This window comes from Thunnus albacares, chromosome 4 (assembly GCF_914725855.1).
Source record: "Thunnus albacares chromosome 4, fThuAlb1.1, whole genome shotgun sequence".
Lineage (NCBI taxonomy): Eukaryota > Metazoa > Chordata > Actinopteri > Scombriformes > Scombridae > Thunnus > Thunnus albacares.
This window is the reverse complement of record NC_058109.1, coordinates 14,091,969-14,109,668: the sequence shown is the minus strand read 5'-3', so window position 1 is coordinate 14,109,668 and position 17,700 is coordinate 14,091,969. Positions and strand designations below refer to the sequence as shown.

Below are 17,700 nucleotides of genomic sequence, written 5' to 3'. Positions count from 1 at the left end.
TCTGTAACTGGGTCTAGTATAGCATCTGGGACAGAAAGTAACAGCCCTTTGTACCCTTTGTAAGATGTCTGAAAGCAGGATGTTGATGTAATTGTAAATGTATTGAACATCTAATCCTCGATGTTAAATGAGGCACATAATTAGAAACACAACAAACTCGTTCCGTTGTGCTGTTCAGAGAAGCCTGGACTTTCTCAAACCTTTTCCTCGAGACTTTGCTGTATCTTGTCTCACTGCAGAACCATGCAATGAATCAGACGAGAGTTATTTCCCCCCTCGTTTACAGCATAAATGATTTGTTGAGCCTTTGTAAAGCACAAAGAGATTACTGAAATTTTCTTTGTAAGATGCTTTTCATGTAGTTTGACATACATTTGTTCAATAATGTTTCTGTCAATTTGTGCTTCTGACCAACTCCATGAGTGTGTTTAATGAAACTGACATCAGTTGCAAAATAACTTGTCTAGATATGGCTTTTTTTGTCTGTTGTCATATGGATGGTATGACATTGTAATATAAAGTGAGTGAAAAGTTTTTATTTCTATTAACATAAAATTTAACTTTGGAATGTAAAAACAGATTTGTCTGCTGTGTCTTATTTTATTTTTTAATGGAGATGGATGTTCCCAAGAAATATAATTATGCAACATTTAAAAGGGGGTCAGTGTGTGTTGACATCATTTTGACCACTAGATGTCCATATTTACCTCCTAAGAAGGTTAAATATGTTAGATGAATTCATGCTCATAAAATATTAACATATATTTACACTCCAGCCTGTACAACATTTGATTGTATAGTTTGCCTCACAACTGTAACATTTACATTTTTATATATTGAAAAATTATACAGTCCACCTGCACATATACACATATTTATATATGTTATAAGTCTTATTTTTACTCTTATTCTAATTATTATTCCTTATTGTACACTAGACATTAAGTTCAGCCTCAACGCTACACCACCCTGCATTTCACTGCACATGTAAAATGAGCTTGTGACATAAAAACTCTGATTTGCTTCTAACAAATAATGTTTCCCCCTAAATCATGTTGTAAAAACAAAACTACGTGTTTTAATTCAACTCCCCCCCCCCCCCCCAAAAAAAAGATGGGAATGTGTTTCTTTAAGAAACCACAAAATAGGAAAAAATCTTGTGGCGTAAAATCTAATATGAAATTCTTAGCTGTTAAAATTAGAATCATTACTTAATAAATCATCAGGGACTCAGTATAAAGATGAATTGTGTAATAGGAAGTCTGTGTAACTCTGCTCTGGCATCTCTGTAAACTTCAGCCCTTCCCATTACCTTTAAAGGAGTGTGTACCCTGAACTAAATATGGACATGCACTTTCACAGGATTTCGAAGAATGTCCCAGCCTCACAGTCCATTTTGATGATGCGAGCCTCTTGCAGTTCGTCACTGGTACCCCCTCACTGCAAGACCGTGAGTCTAGCCTCTTTGCACCAGGATTGATGCCTCTGGTGGCTTTTTGGTGAGCAGGACGCGGCAGGACAGCAGGACATCAGCTTTGGCTTATGGGAATACTCAACCTCTTACCATAGGAGAGAAATTACACAATAATCTGGTTTACAATTAAGGAATACGCTGCACTAACACCATCAGCACCTCCAAAGAAATCAAATTCTTCTGTTCTCCACGGGCGTAGCCTTTACCCAAGAATTTTAGGCAACTATGTCCAGGAGAAAGGTGAGAGGCCTGACCCGTACGGGTCGTCAGGTCAGTGAGGACCCAGACCTGGACAACCTGCTGTCCACCCTCTCCCCCGAGGAGATGGAGGAGCTGGAGAAGGACATGGAGAAAGTGCCAGACATCAACCCAGAGGATGGGAAGGTCATCGTCCAAGGGGAGAGCCAATCTGCGCAGCCACCAACAAGCAACAATGTCCAGGATGCTAAACGGGACGCCCAACGGGAGAGTGGAACAAAAGGGCGGCTCAGTCAGAGGGAACAGTCATTTGAGGTATGATGGTGAATCCTTAAATTGATTCTGCTTTAGTGGCACCTATGAGTGCGTTTGTAGTGAACTTCAAGCACAATCTGTATGTTTTTAAGACCCTTCACTGTCTTAAAATGTTTATATTTGAGCTCCTTCCAGCAGCTTTTGATAAAAATGCAGATAAGAAACATTAGAAGAGTTTATAAAATCTAAAACAATGTACGTCTGATAGAATCAGCATTACGTAACACTCACTGTCCCGAGGTATTCTAATGATAGCTTCATGTGCTGTTTTCTTTAATTGTGCTTGAAGCAAACAGCCAACTGGACCTCATGCACCCTGAGTCCATCAACTCATAAATAGTCGTCCCCAGAGTTGTCCTGTGTGCCAGGAAAAATATTGTTTTCCCCTCTGAGACCTGCTTGCTCACATCCATTTCACATTCTTAACCATCCTCTTACAAGCGGAGAAACATGCTGGCATTTCTGTTATTCCTATGACATGCCATAAAAGTTTTTTCATCAATGCATTCTGACACAGAGCCCTCCTCCGCTGAGTGTCAGGGAACCAGATTTCTAGCAGTTTGTGTGTTTAAAGGAGAGGCACTTCAGTCGATGGAGCTGCGGCCCTGTGGAGCTTCTTAATCCCGGCCTGATGGAATTCCTTGGTTGATTGCTCCTACGCTCACTGCCTTTTAAGGATACATCTGCCAGGGCCACGGCCTCACACAGCAAAACAGATGGAGACTCACAAATCAAACACTTAGCAAGCTACCCGCTGCAAATGTATCCCTGTGCTATAAAAGATGGCTCCTTGTCCTTTTGCTGACTGTAAACACACATGCCATATTGTGTCAGACAGGCTGTGTGTGTTTACAGTGGGCAGATGGATGGAGAGCTGTCTTACAGTAGAGGAATACAGTAATTGAACAAATATTTGCTTGGATTAGTGTTATATCATATGGTACATAGCTTACAATATATACTGTATGACTGTAAGAGCAGGTTCTGCTTCACTTTATAATGTATTTACTGTATATCCAATATAAATCCAAAATTCTGAGACTTTAAAGAGGTCTTTAAATTCTGCAAGATAGCAGCCTTTTGCTGTATCTGCTGTGATGTATTTTGGTTTATGGCACTATTTTCTCTTCTGTACAAGAAGCTTTGATTAAAATAACCCTATAATTGTTTGCTTTTGGTACTAGCATATATTTAGCTGCTTTACTTCCTAACAAAATGGCTGATGTCTTCCATATCACTCTCATATTTGTCCTCCTGCAGGGTGAGCAAAAGAAGGAGAGCCGGAAGCAGGAATACCTGAGGAAGATGGGCCTGAGCCAGGAGGGGAATGACGACGTGAAAGTAGGGTTACGTAGACAAGCTAGTATGTCAAGTGAAAAAGATATCAAGGCAGACGACAGGAAAAGCAAAGGTCCCGAATCTTTGAAAGAGGAGCGAAGTCGGCTTTCAAGTCGATTCAGGAAGCAGGAGAGCAAAGAGATTGACGTGAAAGAGGGGACCAGTGAAAAGGAGAAACGAAGTGAGGACAATAAGCTAAGAGACAGAAGAGAAGACAGGGAGAGCACAGGTAGCAAAACAAAGGATATGATCTCCAAGTTACAGGACAAAAAGGACGACAGCAGAGAGAAGGAGAGGAAAGAGGACTGCAGGAGAAAAGATGACAGCAAAACCAAAGACATTATCTCAAAGCTACGAGAAAAGAGTGAAAAGGAGGTCGGCAAGGAAAAGGAGAGAAGATCAGAGAACTTCAGGACACAAGGACTCGTCTCTAAAATGTTGGAGAAGCAGAGCAAAGTACAAGAAGTCCAGGCTCCGGAGAGTAAACCAGAGGAGAAGAAACCTAAAGCAGATGAGAAAAAAGCTGAAGATAAAACCAAGCCTGAAATCAAACTCGAGCGACAGCCGTCCATGAAGGGTAACGTGCAAGTGAAACACGACAAGGCAGAAAAAAGAACAGACAGAGAAGAGCTGGTTAACCACAGTGACCATGTGAAAGAGAAGGACAAGAAGATAAGCACAGAGAAGAAAGTAGAGGAGAAAAAGGAAAAAGAGGATGGGAAAGGAAAAGTTAAAAAAACCGAAGAAAAGGAGAAAGTTGGCAACTGCGTGGCCAAAAACACTCCAAACAGCAAGAAAGCAGAAGAAGAGGAGGACGAAGACTCGAGCATGTTTGATGAGCTGATGGCGCAGGTTCGCAGCAATGACCCCTCGCTGACTGAGCTCAATGTCAACAACTCAGAGGTCATCAAGACGAAAACGCTCATCGAGTTTGCAGAGGCTTTGCACAAAAACACTCATGTTAAGAGCTTCGCTTTGGCGAACTGCCGAGCGGATGACCACGTGGCTTACGCCATCGCTGGCACGCTGCGTAGCAACAAGACCATCACCAGCATCAACCTTGACTCCAACCATCTCACCGGCAAGGGCATCCTGTCTCTCATCCAGTCGCTGCAACACAACTCCACACTCACCGAGCTCCGTTTCCAAAACCAGCGTCACATCTGCGGCGGGAAAACCGAGATGGAGATGATCAAGATTCTAAAAGATAACACCACCTTGCTGAAACTGGGCTACCACTTCGAGTTAGCCGGGCCCAGAATGACCACAACGAACATACTGAGTCGCAACATGGACCGGCAGAGACAGAAGCGCCTGCAGGAGCAGAAGCAGGCCCAGGCCAACGGGGAGAAGAAGGGGACACTGGAGGTGCCCAAGACAGGCGGAGGAGGATCTCTAAGAAGCTCACCCAAAGTCTCCCCCAAAGTTTCTCCCATACCCTCACCCATGCCTTCGCCGAAACTGACTCCCAAAAGAGGAGCTGGAGGTCCGGCTCCACCACCACCTCCACCTCCTCCTGGGGGTGGACCTCCACCTCCTCCCCCTCCCATGCTGAATGTGGATAGCTTGAGGAACTCTCTGACTCCGGTGTCGCAGAGGAAGCTGGATGGAAAAAGCCCAGGTGCTAGTAAGAACTCAAGGGACCAACTGCTTGCCTCAATCAGAGGAAGCAACATGAAACAACTCAAGAAGGTACGTAAGATGAGTTTCTGGATAGATTTGTTCAGCCAAAGTGCATTCAGACATACTTACATTTTATTTCCTCCCCTCCCCAACACAGGTGCCGGTGCCAAAGTGGTTGCAGTAATATTTCCTGTTGGAATATAAAGTGAAAAAAGAAGAAAGAGGGAGAACAGACATCTCGCCACAGGTTTTCACAGAGATAAACTCTACAATCCCGTCAGATGTGGTCAAAGCGCTGCGCTGTGGGACGGACAGATGGAGAAGATGAATCATAAGATGCCCATCGTTTGGATGACAAGTCCTCACTATGAGTTCTCCCCTCAAACACTGGACCAAAAGGACTCTGTGGAGAATGAGTATCGTAGGGGTCTCTATTAGCTGACTGCAGAGAGTGTGTTGAGTTTGTGATTGTTTGTCTTCAGTTCATATTGACGCTTTGCTGGTTATTTGCACTAGGTGATATGAAGCCGATCATATAACATGTTGGCTTGTGTATGCAGCTGAATGTGAGCATGGTGGGAGTGTATGATGAGCTTTAATAAGAGATTCAAATAACTCTTTATAAAATTCTAATATACAAAAGTCTATCAATTATATAGTGGACATTAATTTGACCATTTATTTATTTGTGGAGAGGGAATCCACTCCGTACTTGTCAGTTGTAAATCTGCTCAAACTGGGAATTCTGAAATGGCGAAAATATCAGGGAATAAACAAACATGGCGGCCTGACTTAAGAAAAATCACATTATCTGGGTAAAGAAAAGACAAAAGGTCAAGGTGGTCTTTGATTGTGCGTCTCATTTTCAAATCTCAAGACATCTCAGGCAGAGTTTAAAGGATTGGAAAGCAGCCCAGAGGAATCCTGGTGCATGACGAAAGAGTTTTAGCATGAAAATAATTGCATAATACTTTTTTTTTTTTAATCAGGAAGTGCAAATGGCTGTCCTTTGGTATCTGACGTTATATTTTGTGCAGAATAATTCTAGCCTGGGTGTTTGAATATCTTACATAACTTTTATGTAATACATCTACATGTCTTAACCTTGGGGATTTGGAAAACCATTACTGGCTTTTATCAACCCTCCTGTTGATTTGCGCCGTACTTTTAAGTGAATGTCATTTCAAAGCAATTTAATGTGATAAAAAAAAAAAATTCAGAGTGGCACTCTGCTGATAATGATGTGTTTTGTGTAATGAAGGATTCTCTGTCATATTTGATTACACATGCCTTTCTTACAGAGCCTGTATGTCTTCAATAAAAGACTCTGGTATGTTTGCAATGACAAGTCACAAGTGTGATGTGATGTTGTGCCTGGCTGATATGTACAGTATATTGAAAATGAAATACAACTAATTTTAAAATCTAAACCCTTTTGCAATATTTTTTTAATATGATAAATCAAGGAATGTGTGTATTAAAATCTGCTGTCATTTATTATATGTGTTATATGAAATCTCCGTAATCAGGTATTTCCATTTCACTTCAGCTCTATCTGTCTCATAATAGTGACGCACAATATATACAGATCCATATATAGATATGTATCCGTAGCTAACAACCAACCTGCAGCATAAACAATATCTCCAGATTTAAAGGACAGGATTTGCACTCTAATCCTACTGCGTGTGACTCCTGACAACTTATTTAGATTGATTTCAAGACCATCACTGCACACGTCTGTGCTTATGCATCCAGCAATGACGGATATTTACACTATCTGTTGCTCTTTACATAACATGTTTAAGGCTGCAGGAAAACAGTGTGAGCTGTGTAGTGTTCACCCACCAGCTGGCGAGGCAGCCATCATCCTGGGTGTGCAGAGGAGAAGAGGGGAACAGCAGCAACAGGCCAGTTTATGTCTCCATCGCCCTGCCTCAGCCTCTGCATCCATGAAATGCCTATATTTGGTCATTTCTCAATGAAGGCTTGCTCTGCAATTCATTCCTTTCTCGTTCCTAATAATGGGCCGCTGGCCAGCGGTCTGTCTCTCTCGGCTGTAGCTGCTCTGCTGACCAGCAGCACTGATCTGATGGAGGAAAAAGAGGGGAAGGAATGAAAATGTTGAGATTACTGGTTGGTCAGTGCCAACAAAGGGGATCTGAGGAGAAAATGGTTGTCATTTGTAGGCTCACTCACTCACTCATAACTGCACCTGCTGCAATCACACTTTGTTCTTCGTTCTCTGTATTATTATTTTTATTCTGTCGTCAGCTGTACTTAACAAGTTCCACACACTTACAGCTAGAAACACGGTGCCAGCTCTAACATGTTGAGCATGTTTCCACAATGTGTGCTATTACTTGTATTTTCTAGCATATTCTAGTGACTTTATATACATTTTTAAAATATTAAAATTCATAATGGCAGTCTATTGGAGGAATGATAGACCTCAGTTGGAAAGTTCAAAAACTCTTTGTAACTTTGAAACTCACATGCTCGGATGTACGTTGGCCTACAGATAACGTTCAAACTTTAAAATGTTCAGCAAACTTTCAATATTCAAAGTTGTGTTCTGTGTTGTGATGCCATGTGAAGTTTTGAAGCAATTTAAGTCAAATGTCAGAGCTTTCACAGCAGTTTTCAGATCTTATCAGTGTGTGATGTAATCAGGCACAGGCTGAAGCAGCCATTTTTTAGACCAGAAAAAAAACATTCTTAACATGTCTCACTTCCACACTTTTAACTCTTCAAGCACATATCATACCTTAAAATGTTGCCACAACCCTCCTCTCTTTCAAAATGTAAATATATTTCTCATAGCAGTTATAGTTTTTGAGATCTAAACCTTAATTGATGGGAGAGCACTGTTATGCTCTCATTGACTGCAGTGCAATCTTCAGGTGTTGCCTCCTGTGTCTTAAACTTACAGATTCTCTCTTCCTTCAAACACTGTTTACACACATTATTCATTTTCATCTTCAGCTAATCCTACTGCCAGTTAAGATGTACAAATCTCTGAGCTACAAGCTTTAGTTTTAGACAAAGCAATTTCTCCTCAACAAAATGAGAACTTTTTCTTAACATGTCAGTGGTAGTGTGCTGGCTCAGTGGTTTAAGCACTGTTATTGTGGTCAACTTCCCATGAGATTAAGGTTGTGGGTGAGATCCCTGCGTCTGGCACCACTGCTCATTTTGAGGAAATGCAGACAGAGAGACACACAGCTGGTCCACTCAACCGTTTGATACTCTATGTCTCCCTTTTAACTGTAAGTATATTCAAACCCTCAGGTTTCATTCACAATTCAGAACTGCTTTAGTCTGATGCATGTATGCACGCAGGAGTTTGTGTGCACATATATCAATTAAACTATTCAATGTAATTATACCAAACCTTATAATTTCCAGAATACCATAATTTGACATTGTGTTTGGTATAAAAACCTTAAATAATGTAAAAACATCAAACACTATTACACATGTGTTGAATGTTTTATTTACTATCCAAAACACAAACCACTCCAAAAATCACACTCAAAACTGAGCATGGTGTGCCATATAACAAATAAAAAATACATTAAAATGTGCACAAACAGCAGTATTCAACAGTTTTAAGTTAAGTTTTGTAAGCTATCTATTACCAGTGACACTTTGTAACATTGTCTTTAGGGGAGACTGGCATTAAGAAAGACTAAGAGCCTCAGCTTAGAGGGACTGATCCGGTTTCTTCTCTCTCTTATTTAGTAATAGATTGGAAATGAAACAGGTAAATCAAAGAGAAAACAACACAGGGCAGCTACAACTATATTATTATTATTGCTAAATCACTGTTATTATGCTGTTGCACCTCAACTCTGGAACAGCCTCTCATAAAGTGTCAAAGAAACCTTAATAAGTGCACACATTTAAAAAGCATCTTTATACCTTTTAATGTTATGCATTGTCTACTGTGTCTCATTTATTCCTTTTTTTTCTATTCTTCCTCCTGTAAAGCACTTTTAAAAATCCCCTCCAGACATGTATTAAGATATATAAAAATACTCTGCTTTGAACAATAATTTGTGTCTGTGTCTTTTGTATCCGTCTCCCTCATTAAAAAATGCCAGAAGCTATGAATATGCAAATATATTTATTTTTAAAGGTTAACTGTTGGACACAAGATGTCTCCTACTTGACTGTTAAGTCCATTCTCAGAGTATGTGCACTGGAGGCTTCAAGTTTCCACATCATACTTGTGAAAGTTGAATAATGAACCAGGATTGGCTTCCAAACTAGTTGTGATGTCACAAATCCTGCCCGTCCCTTAAAATAAGATTTTCATTGAGCAGAGAGAAACTGTCAAATTTAAGTGGATGAATGTGGAAACAGACTTCCAGTGTGAAACTCTGAACATACATCCCTCAGTATGGTGAAGCTCAAACATCCAACTGAAGGATTAAGAACAAAAACATATTTTTGAGTGGAAGTGGACTTTGACTTCTTCTTCTGCTTGCTTACGTAATAAAGATATGACAGAATGATAAACTTTATGACTTAGTTAACTGTCTGTAAAGTGTGCCTCATTTGACAACCCAGGTTTAACTCCCTCCCCCTCAAACCGGGCATGCCTATCCTGATATTGGACCCTCAAGGCCAACTGAACCACTGATGTTGACAAATAAACCAGCTGGTGAGTACGGGGTCTTTGAAGTCCCAAAAAACACTTTTACGAGATAACAAAATAACAAGCAGTTATTTTGTAACAACATTTGGGGTAGATCCATTTATTGTACTCCCACATAATGAACTATTTTCACAATATAACATCTTAGTTCCTCAAAATTACAATTTATTTAATGCAGGTAGCGTTTGGCTCTGGTGAAATACGCCTTTAAGACGCCGCGTGCTATCGTTACGTCAGGTTGTCGATAAGCCTGACGTCAGAGGGAACACCGAAAGAACAAAATGGAGGAATATGCCAGAGAACCATGGTGAGTTCTATGACCAAAAAAAATATACCTTTATTAAGCTGTTTTGCTCATACATGTCAGTGTTTCTCTTCAAAATAACTAGCATGATACGTGTGTCTAATTGTTTTTATTTTACGTTACATGACCTACCCGGAAAACCTCCAAACCCGGCTGGTTAGCAAGCGTTAGCAGAGATGCTAACATTACATATCCTTGCATTGGTAGTGTGTGCTAGCATTACACCGCTGTTGCTAAATCACGTTGTTAGTGACCTTGTCGGTTTATTCACCCACATGTCATCACATTTAGTTGAATGACTCCAGTCACCGAGTCTGTACAAGGTGGTATGTTGTGCCCAGTGTGTGTAAAGAGACATAGCGGCACTTTTAGCTGTTCAGTAGTAGAAATGTAGAGTTAAGAATGATGCTTTAGCATTAAGGTGAGCTAACGTTAGCTGGGTTATGTTATCTGCCGGTGAAGGCTGAGGGTTGTACAACATCTGGAGAGCGGTAGCTCGACTTAAGTCCAACAATGACAAGTGTCCATTTAGAGTTAAACCTGTTGATTTTGTTTAGGATTAGGGTCGGGTGAAGGGTCACGTTTTGGTCATAAAATATTACAAATGTAATGTGGCGCACCTTTTTAAAATTTTAACTTACCGAGAAGCAAAATAACGTTACTTTTAATACAGTGTGAAATGTAACTTTTGGTACTGATCTTTATGAACAATGACCGTTAAAGCCACATATAGTCCAACTGACATAAAGACAAAATTCAACAAAAAACAAAACAAACAAACAACCGACATGCCTCTGACCTATTCCAAATGCACAAAGGTCTCAACCTGTCAGGGAAGTCTACCAGTACACGCTGGAATCACTATTTGCGAATCAGTTATTCAAATGTATTTTCATGTGTTGATCACAAAACTTAAACATATTATTTAGCAAGTATTCTATTGTTATGAACCTACAGGATTATCAACACGTTTGTGGCCACAGTCTTGTAGTGCAGTATGCTGATCCTGGATCAAATAGTACATACTGTACTAACCTGGCAATAGAAGGACTTTTGATGTATGGAAGTATGGAAATTAGTTTCTGCAGTACTTTTAGCAGTTTAGCCTCTGGAATAAATGAATATTAAACTTTTCTCTCCCGTTTACTTTTTGTTGAGTATGTGTCCACAATGTGGTGATGACCTCAGGTGACACATTTGAGGTCATAAAGAGTAAAGCAATGATGGTTCTGTTTAAAATCCCCCTCCACTCAAAAATGTTTTGCTTATTGTCACTATGATGTTTGAGCTTCACTGAGCAGAAAAATGTACGTGCAGAGTTTGACACTAGAGGACTGTTTTCTTCTGCTGAAGCTTCTCTGTCCTTATTGGGTCTATGAGCACGATCTGCGGCATCACAACTAGTTTGGAGGCTAATCAAACATCCAGTGATCATGTGGAAACCTGAAGCCTCTAGTGCACATACACAAGAATGGACTTTTCAGTGGAGAAGGAAACATCTTTTGACCAGCAGTTAAACAGGTTGAACAGTTAAATAGGTTTAATTTTAAGATTTTTATGAGGTTATTGTATTATTTTCTTAGGAAAAAACATTATTAGACACATATCAAGCAGAGTTCATGACATGTCTGAAAAGAAAGAAGCCCTTAAAGTAAACAGCGAGGTCAGATATCTTTGTCTTCATGTTACATATTATATAATAGGGAGAGAGATACAGTGTATTGCTGGATTATAATGACAACTACTTGTTTATTTACTTTCAGTGTAATTGTAACATGATGATATGATCATAGTTCAATTGTCCAAGTTAAAGATTACAAGTAAACTGTAAAAAAAAAAAAAAAAAAAAAAAGTTTCTGGGTTTCATGTCTTTTGGGTTTTTTCTGATGTAATGCATAACAATGGAACAGAGCTCATTGCATTGATGATAAATTAGATTGAAGACATGTAATTTTGCACATTTTCTTCATAGTAATGTAGTAACAGTACTGAAATACTGATATGCATTTTGTATGCCAATTACTGTACTCTTTGTTTTAATACATACATATGTATGATGTTTCATTTTATATTTGGTGAGAGATGTGGCAACTTGTGTAGGAGTGTATTTGCATTTCTCAGAGGTCTGCTCTTCACTGTTTGTACACTCGGAATTTGAAATCTAAGTTCTTGTATTCAGATTAACGATAATAAATGAGTTCCTCTACTGTCACGCTTGGTCTTATAAACTTGGTCATCCACACAAATGTATATCACACATAGCAAGACTGTACCTGCAGAGTGATCTCAGAGATGATGTTGATAGTATGTGTAAATGTAATTTCATTCTATTTACAGTATGTGATAATGACCTTTTGTTAATGTGCTTTTAGTCCCTGGAGGATTGTGGACGACTGTGGGGGAGCGTTCACCATGGGAGCTATTGGAGGAGGAATATTCCAGGCAGTGAAAGGCTTCAGAAATGCACCCTCAGTAAGTTCAGTCATAACATTGAAACTTGTCATTTCCCTCAGTTAAACACAACTATTTTAACATCCTTTTACAAATTATACTACAAACAACATGAGACTGGCTTGACACCTGCACCGAGAAAGCACTATACCATGTTTTATTATTGTCCGATGATTCGTGGCACAGTAAACTCTTTGTGTCTTTGTCAGTGTTTTGCACCATCTATAGCTAAATTACACAATAACATTTGCATGATTTCTACATTGCAGGGAATAATCAATGACTTTTATTGACGTCTATTGTCAGCCAGTTTTTTTTGTGTGTATTTTCTGTCCTTCCACCATGCAGAAATTTAGTTAAGCTTAAAATATAAGTTTTAGTACCAATAACAAGTTTGAATTTTGATGCTTAATACCTTCTGCAAAAAAGAGGTAACATTATAAAAATGTTCTCAAATTTGTCATAGATGAGGGTCTAATTGAGGACCACACACAAGAATATATCTACCATCTATAGAATAGGTTATTGCATATGATATGTTTTGGAATAATATGCACAGAAAAATAAACAAAAACAGCTTTTATCACTGATTTTAATGCACTCGATGCTTGTTGTGGTTTTTACAATCACTCAAGTGCAAATGTGTCCTACATGAGCTTAAACATATGCATGAATAACACTCTATGACAGCTGTCAGTGTTTGTCTTTAACAGAAAATGGTGTTTTAACACTAATAGAGTTGGAATATACAGTACACATTTAAAAACTTGTTTTTTTGGTATAGTCCACTCTAGTAGTGTGTATCTTTTCAGTGCTTTACCTGGTTATAATCTGCAACTTTTGGGATTTTTAATTTTGTCAAGAGTTAGATATCAGGTAGATATCACAAGGTAGATATCACTAGTTTACAGTGAATTTCCACTGATCTGTGTTTTTCTTTTTTTGTTGCTGTATCTTGCAGGGTATGAGCCACAGAATGAGAGGCAGCATGACTGCCATCAAGACCAGAGCCCCACAGCTTGGAGGTAAAAACAGAATATGCAGAATATAAATATTATCTGACTTAAAGTGAGACTTTACCCAGATATATCTTTTTTAATTAACAAATACTCACCATCTGTTGGCTGGAAAGGTCACTGCAAAAACATTTGTTCCCACCTTGCCAAGGACAGTTGCCAAGGACAGTGGACAGTTTTCAAGTCAAGTCAATTTTGTTTATATATAGCGCCAAATCACAACAGAAGTTATCTCAGGGCATTTTTCACATAGAGCAGGTTTAGACCGTACTCTTTATTTTACAAAGACCCAGCATTCCCCCGTGAGCAAGCACTTGGCGACAGCGGCAAGGAAAAACTCCCCTTTAACGGGAAGAAACCTCGAGCAGAACCGGGCTCTAGGTGGGCGGCCATCTGCCTTGACCAGTTGGGTTGAGAGAGAGAAAGAAGAAGAGGGAAAGAGGAGAGAGACACAGAGAAGCAGAGATTAGCACAGTTTTATGCTCAATATGTTGCAAACAGTCATGATTTAATCAAAATATGGCTAAATATACCACTTTCAAAGCCTTTCTTGAGGCTGTGACCCACATCACCTTTGGAATCCATAACCTTCATAAAAAACATGAATCCAAGCCAACTACTCTTCATGAAGGAGGAAATGACAAATGTTTTACAGGCACCATGAAAGCCTACAGTTGATACTGAAGACAATGCACAGTGTGTCCTGACTGTTTCTTATTCTGTGAATCCTCTTCTTGTATTGCAGGTAGTTTTGCAGTATGGGGAGGCCTCTTCTCCATGATTGACTGTGGTTTAGTAAAGGTGCGAGGGAAGGAGGATCCCTGGAACTCAATTACAAGTGGGGCCATGACAGGTGCTATCCTCGCTGCAAGAAGTAAGTAAGCTTAGAAGAAGTTGGCAAATGACAGTCAACAGATAAACACATGCATACCTCATGCAAACAGAAAACCATCTTACTATCTTACTCTGTACCAAAACTCTACAGAGTGCACAAGGAGGCATCAGTAAGACTATTCACTGTGTGGCTGCAGTTGAGTAAAGCTCTGATATGAGTTATGATATGTTTTTTTAGGCATGTTATTAGAGAGCTGGCATCTCTTTTTCTACTGTGTCTAAAGGTTAAATCAACTTAACTTTTCAGAGAGGCACTGTGCTCATCAATGTTGGCTGGTTGATGTTTATAGTTTTTGATATACAAATTACGCAGTATTATATATATAAAATCAGTCCCTTCAATCATAAGTGCCACATTAATAATAAAACCTCTGGTGGATAATTTCATAGGGAATTTCCTACTTTAGTGAATCCTCATCCCTTAAACACAGTTATGGCCAGATGTTTAAAGAAAACATCTGATGTCACCTGTTGGACCGTAGTCATGAGTTATTTTGGTCTACAGCTAATTTTAGACAAATGACAGTAAAAGAAAACAGGATGTGATGTTGTGATGCATCACGTCCTGTTGTGGACGTGATGCATCATTGACTAGAGATTTACTAAAATAGATTCAGTTCAGCCAGTTAGAAGATTTACTGTGATAAATTAGAGGAATTGGAGTTTTCATGTATAGCTAATGGGCTTCATGTGAGGTCTCAAATGTCCACATTTATTAATTTCAACAAACCTACAATTAAAGGCCCTACACATCTGGACTTGTACTAATATATTACAATATCTGCTGTTCTCTGCAGATGGACCAGTGGCCATGGTAGGCTCTGCAGCCATGGGAGGCATTCTGCTGGCATTGATAGAGGGCGCTGGAATCTTGCTCACTAGGTTTGCCTCTTCACAGTTCCCAACTGGTGAGTGATATTTGAAGGTTGAGTCATCAAATTGACAGATATAATGTTGAAAGATAATACAGTAAAATGATTTAGTATGTTATAATTTTGATTTCGACACCAGCTATTAATATTAAGTCAATCTGACTCACTCAATGTGGATAAAGAAACACACATTTTAACAAAAGGTGGGTATAATGTTAACTACCAGACTGGGTTTAACATGGAGTATAAATACCAGGTGTAATAAGTGTGTGTCCACTTTTCTACAAACTGAGACAAAGTCTTTAGCTGGACCAATATGTATTTTCAGTTTATCGATGAGCTTTAAAAAATCATGAAGTTTCAAACATTGGCATTGCAGGGTTTTTGCTTGACAATGATGACGGTAAAAAGTAAATCACACGAGACTCTTGTCTTTATGAAAGACATTTTGACACAGGAGAAAAAGCACAGGTGTAATCAATAACGTTAATAACCAGTGAGTTCTTTTGAGGACACTTGGGTCACACAGCTGAGTCGTTGTTAATTATGTTAGTTAAACCTGTTCTTCCTGCCTTACAAGACAAAATGTCTGTTCAATACTAATGTAATTCCATACTACATAATAATTATATACAATATGTCCCAGTACTCTTCAGTAGTACAGTAATCATCTTTTATCTTTGAGTATACTTTTTTTTTTTATACAAATACATATATTTTTGGGGTTGGGTGGCGTTTTATGCCTTTTTATTATAGCAACAATAGAGAGATGACAGGAAACAAGGGGAGAGAGAGACAGGGAAGTGTATTTAGTTGATCAATTAGTTAGTTGATCAACAGAAACTATCTGTAAATCTTTTAAAACAAAAATTCTAAACATTCACTGGATCAAGCTACACAAAATGTGAATATTTGCTGATTTTCTTGGTCTTTTGTGATATTTGTGTTTTGACTGTGAACTGAATGAAACATTTTATAGATCAAACAATTAATCTATTAATTGTGAAATAATCAGTAATTATTCTTAATCAATTATGAATGTAATCATTGCAGCCCTACAGTTAATATTAAAAATCTGATAAGAATTAGTATGTAAAGTGTCATTGTGACACGTTTAAGTTATACTTATTTAAACGACTAACAGCTGTTAGACTTCTGATTGGCTGTCATCTCACTCTGAGGTTTTTTTTTTCTCTCTTTAGGACCCCAGTTTGCAGAGGAACCTGCCCCTGCTGCCATGCCCACCCCTTCCTTTGGAGACTACAGGCAATATCAGTGAGAGGACTCCCAACTTCTTATCCACTAGGCCTTTTTGAATTCTTTGCTGAAGTTACAAAGAAGAAACGGAGATGCGTTAATACCACACATCAAACAATAGCAGCTGCACCCAACTCTATAGACTGTGTCAAAGAAATGAAGGACAAAATACATCTTCATTCTCCTTCTTTCAAGAGCCATGTACAGATCTGCCTTTTGCCATTCTCAGCCTTGTCATGTGCACCTGTTTCACCTAACATCGGTCAAATACAGATATGTGGTGAGATGTGTTGTTTGATATTTGTGGGCTCGTAAGGGATGAGGTGTGTTTTTTCTATTTTGTTCATATACAGTATGTACTTACAAGTAGCCCTACAAGTGTGAGTTAAAGATACATGAGCTCCGGATAATGTTGAATTTAGCAAAAACACATGTCACACATGGAACGTAATGAATTATACTTATATATAAGTATGATACTTATGTGTATATACAGTAAAAACTTTCCGCTTGTATTAATTACATTATTAGTCTTGGTTTTGCCGTAAATGTCACCTGCTTGGGCTGGCCGCTGCATTTCATTTTATTCACTTATGAAGGCAATCATCTATCAGATACAAACCTATTCCTGGGATATTAGTTTGTTTTAAAGTGATTTATTTATTTTAGATTGTAAAGAGTTGTACCAGATTGCTCTATTTTATGTGACTGTGCTTTTACATTCAACACCGAGACGTGGAAAAAGGCTGCTAATGAATAAGGATGGCATAGGCAGTACAAATGAATGGAGAAACTCAAGCAAGGGGTTGATGCATACTGTATTAAATCTGTACAACAGATTGTACTATAATACAATAAAAGAAAGTTGTAAAATGTCTTTTATAGTGCTATGAATACATTTATACCATTAATTCTGGCCCACATTGTTAAACATACAGTGAGAAGGAGTTTGCTTTTATTTTTTTCACTGTTTTTTTTTTTTTTTTAAAAGCCATGATGCCTGAGCAGGATCACTCATTCCCCACTAGAGGGTAGTCCTCACATAGATATTCACACCAGCATTGCTCTCATTTCTTTGCCCCAAATTGTGCAACTAGGTCTCTTAGGATGTGTTTACAAAAGACACATAAGGGAGCACTTTGCTCTCACATTCTTGTATGTCTGTGTCACTGTTTTCTCTTTGAAGCCAACGAGTAGCTACAGGTGAAGGACACTGGATGAATTAAGTAGGTTGGACCTTGATGCAACTTCTACATCACCGCTTTGATATGTGAGGTCAGGGATTGTTCATTTCA

General features: G+C 38.9%; 2 protein-coding genes across 2 annotated transcripts; both read left to right on the top strand.

Annotated features, from left to right (window-relative positions):
* The first annotated feature begins 1,389 nt into the window (after positions 1 to 1,389).
* lmod1b (leiomodin 1b (smooth muscle)) lies at positions 1,390 to 6,296 on the top strand. The gene is made up of 3 exons (XM_044349933.1): positions 1,390 to 1,987; positions 3,248 to 5,017; positions 5,106 to 6,296. Exons 1-3 carry the CDS (start codon positions 1,700 to 1,702, stop codon positions 5,130 to 5,132), a joined length of 2,085 nt encoding a protein of 694 aa, XP_044205868.1. The 5' UTR covers positions 1,390 to 1,699; the 3' UTR covers positions 5,133 to 6,296.
* A 3,517-nt stretch (positions 6,297 to 9,813) lies between these two features.
* On the top strand, positions 9,814 to 17,282 carry timm17a (translocase of inner mitochondrial membrane 17 homolog A (yeast)). Its single transcript, XM_044349932.1, has 6 exons — positions 9,814 to 9,918; positions 12,288 to 12,387; positions 13,328 to 13,391; positions 14,128 to 14,256; positions 15,074 to 15,184; positions 16,351 to 17,282. The coding sequence occupies exons 1-6, from the start codon at positions 9,893 to 9,895 to the stop codon at positions 16,425 to 16,427; spliced, it is 507 nt and encodes a 168-aa protein (XP_044205867.1). The 5' UTR covers positions 9,814 to 9,892; the 3' UTR covers positions 16,428 to 17,282.
* The last annotated feature ends 418 nt before the right edge of the window (positions 17,283 to 17,700 follow it).

What these genes read in the sequence shown, in the direction of transcription:
- lmod1b (XM_044349933.1), top strand. Translation starts at nt 1,700, where the DNA reads ATGTCCAGGAGAAAGGTGAGAGGCCTGACCCGTACGGGTCGTCAGGTC. An exon ending in AGAGGGAACAGTCATTTGAG is followed by an intron (nt 1,988 to 3,247) that starts GTATGATGGTGA and finishes GTCCTCCTGCAG; the next exon opens with GGTGAGCAAAAGAAGGAGAG. An exon ending in ACATGAAACAACTCAAGAAG is followed by an intron (nt 5,018 to 5,105) that starts GTACGTAAGATG and finishes TCCCCAACACAG; the next exon opens with GTGCCGGTGCCAAAGTGGTT.
- timm17a (XM_044349932.1), top strand. Translation starts at nt 9,893, where the DNA reads ATGGAGGAATATGCCAGAGAACCATG. An exon ending in CAGAGCCCCACAGCTTGGAG is followed by an intron (nt 13,392 to 14,127) that starts GTAAAAACAGAA and finishes CTTGTATTGCAG; the next exon opens with GTAGTTTTGCAGTATGGGGA. An exon ending in TGCTATCCTCGCTGCAAGAA is followed by an intron (nt 14,257 to 15,073) that starts GTAAGTAAGCTT and finishes TGTTCTCTGCAG; the next exon opens with ATGGACCAGTGGCCATGGTA.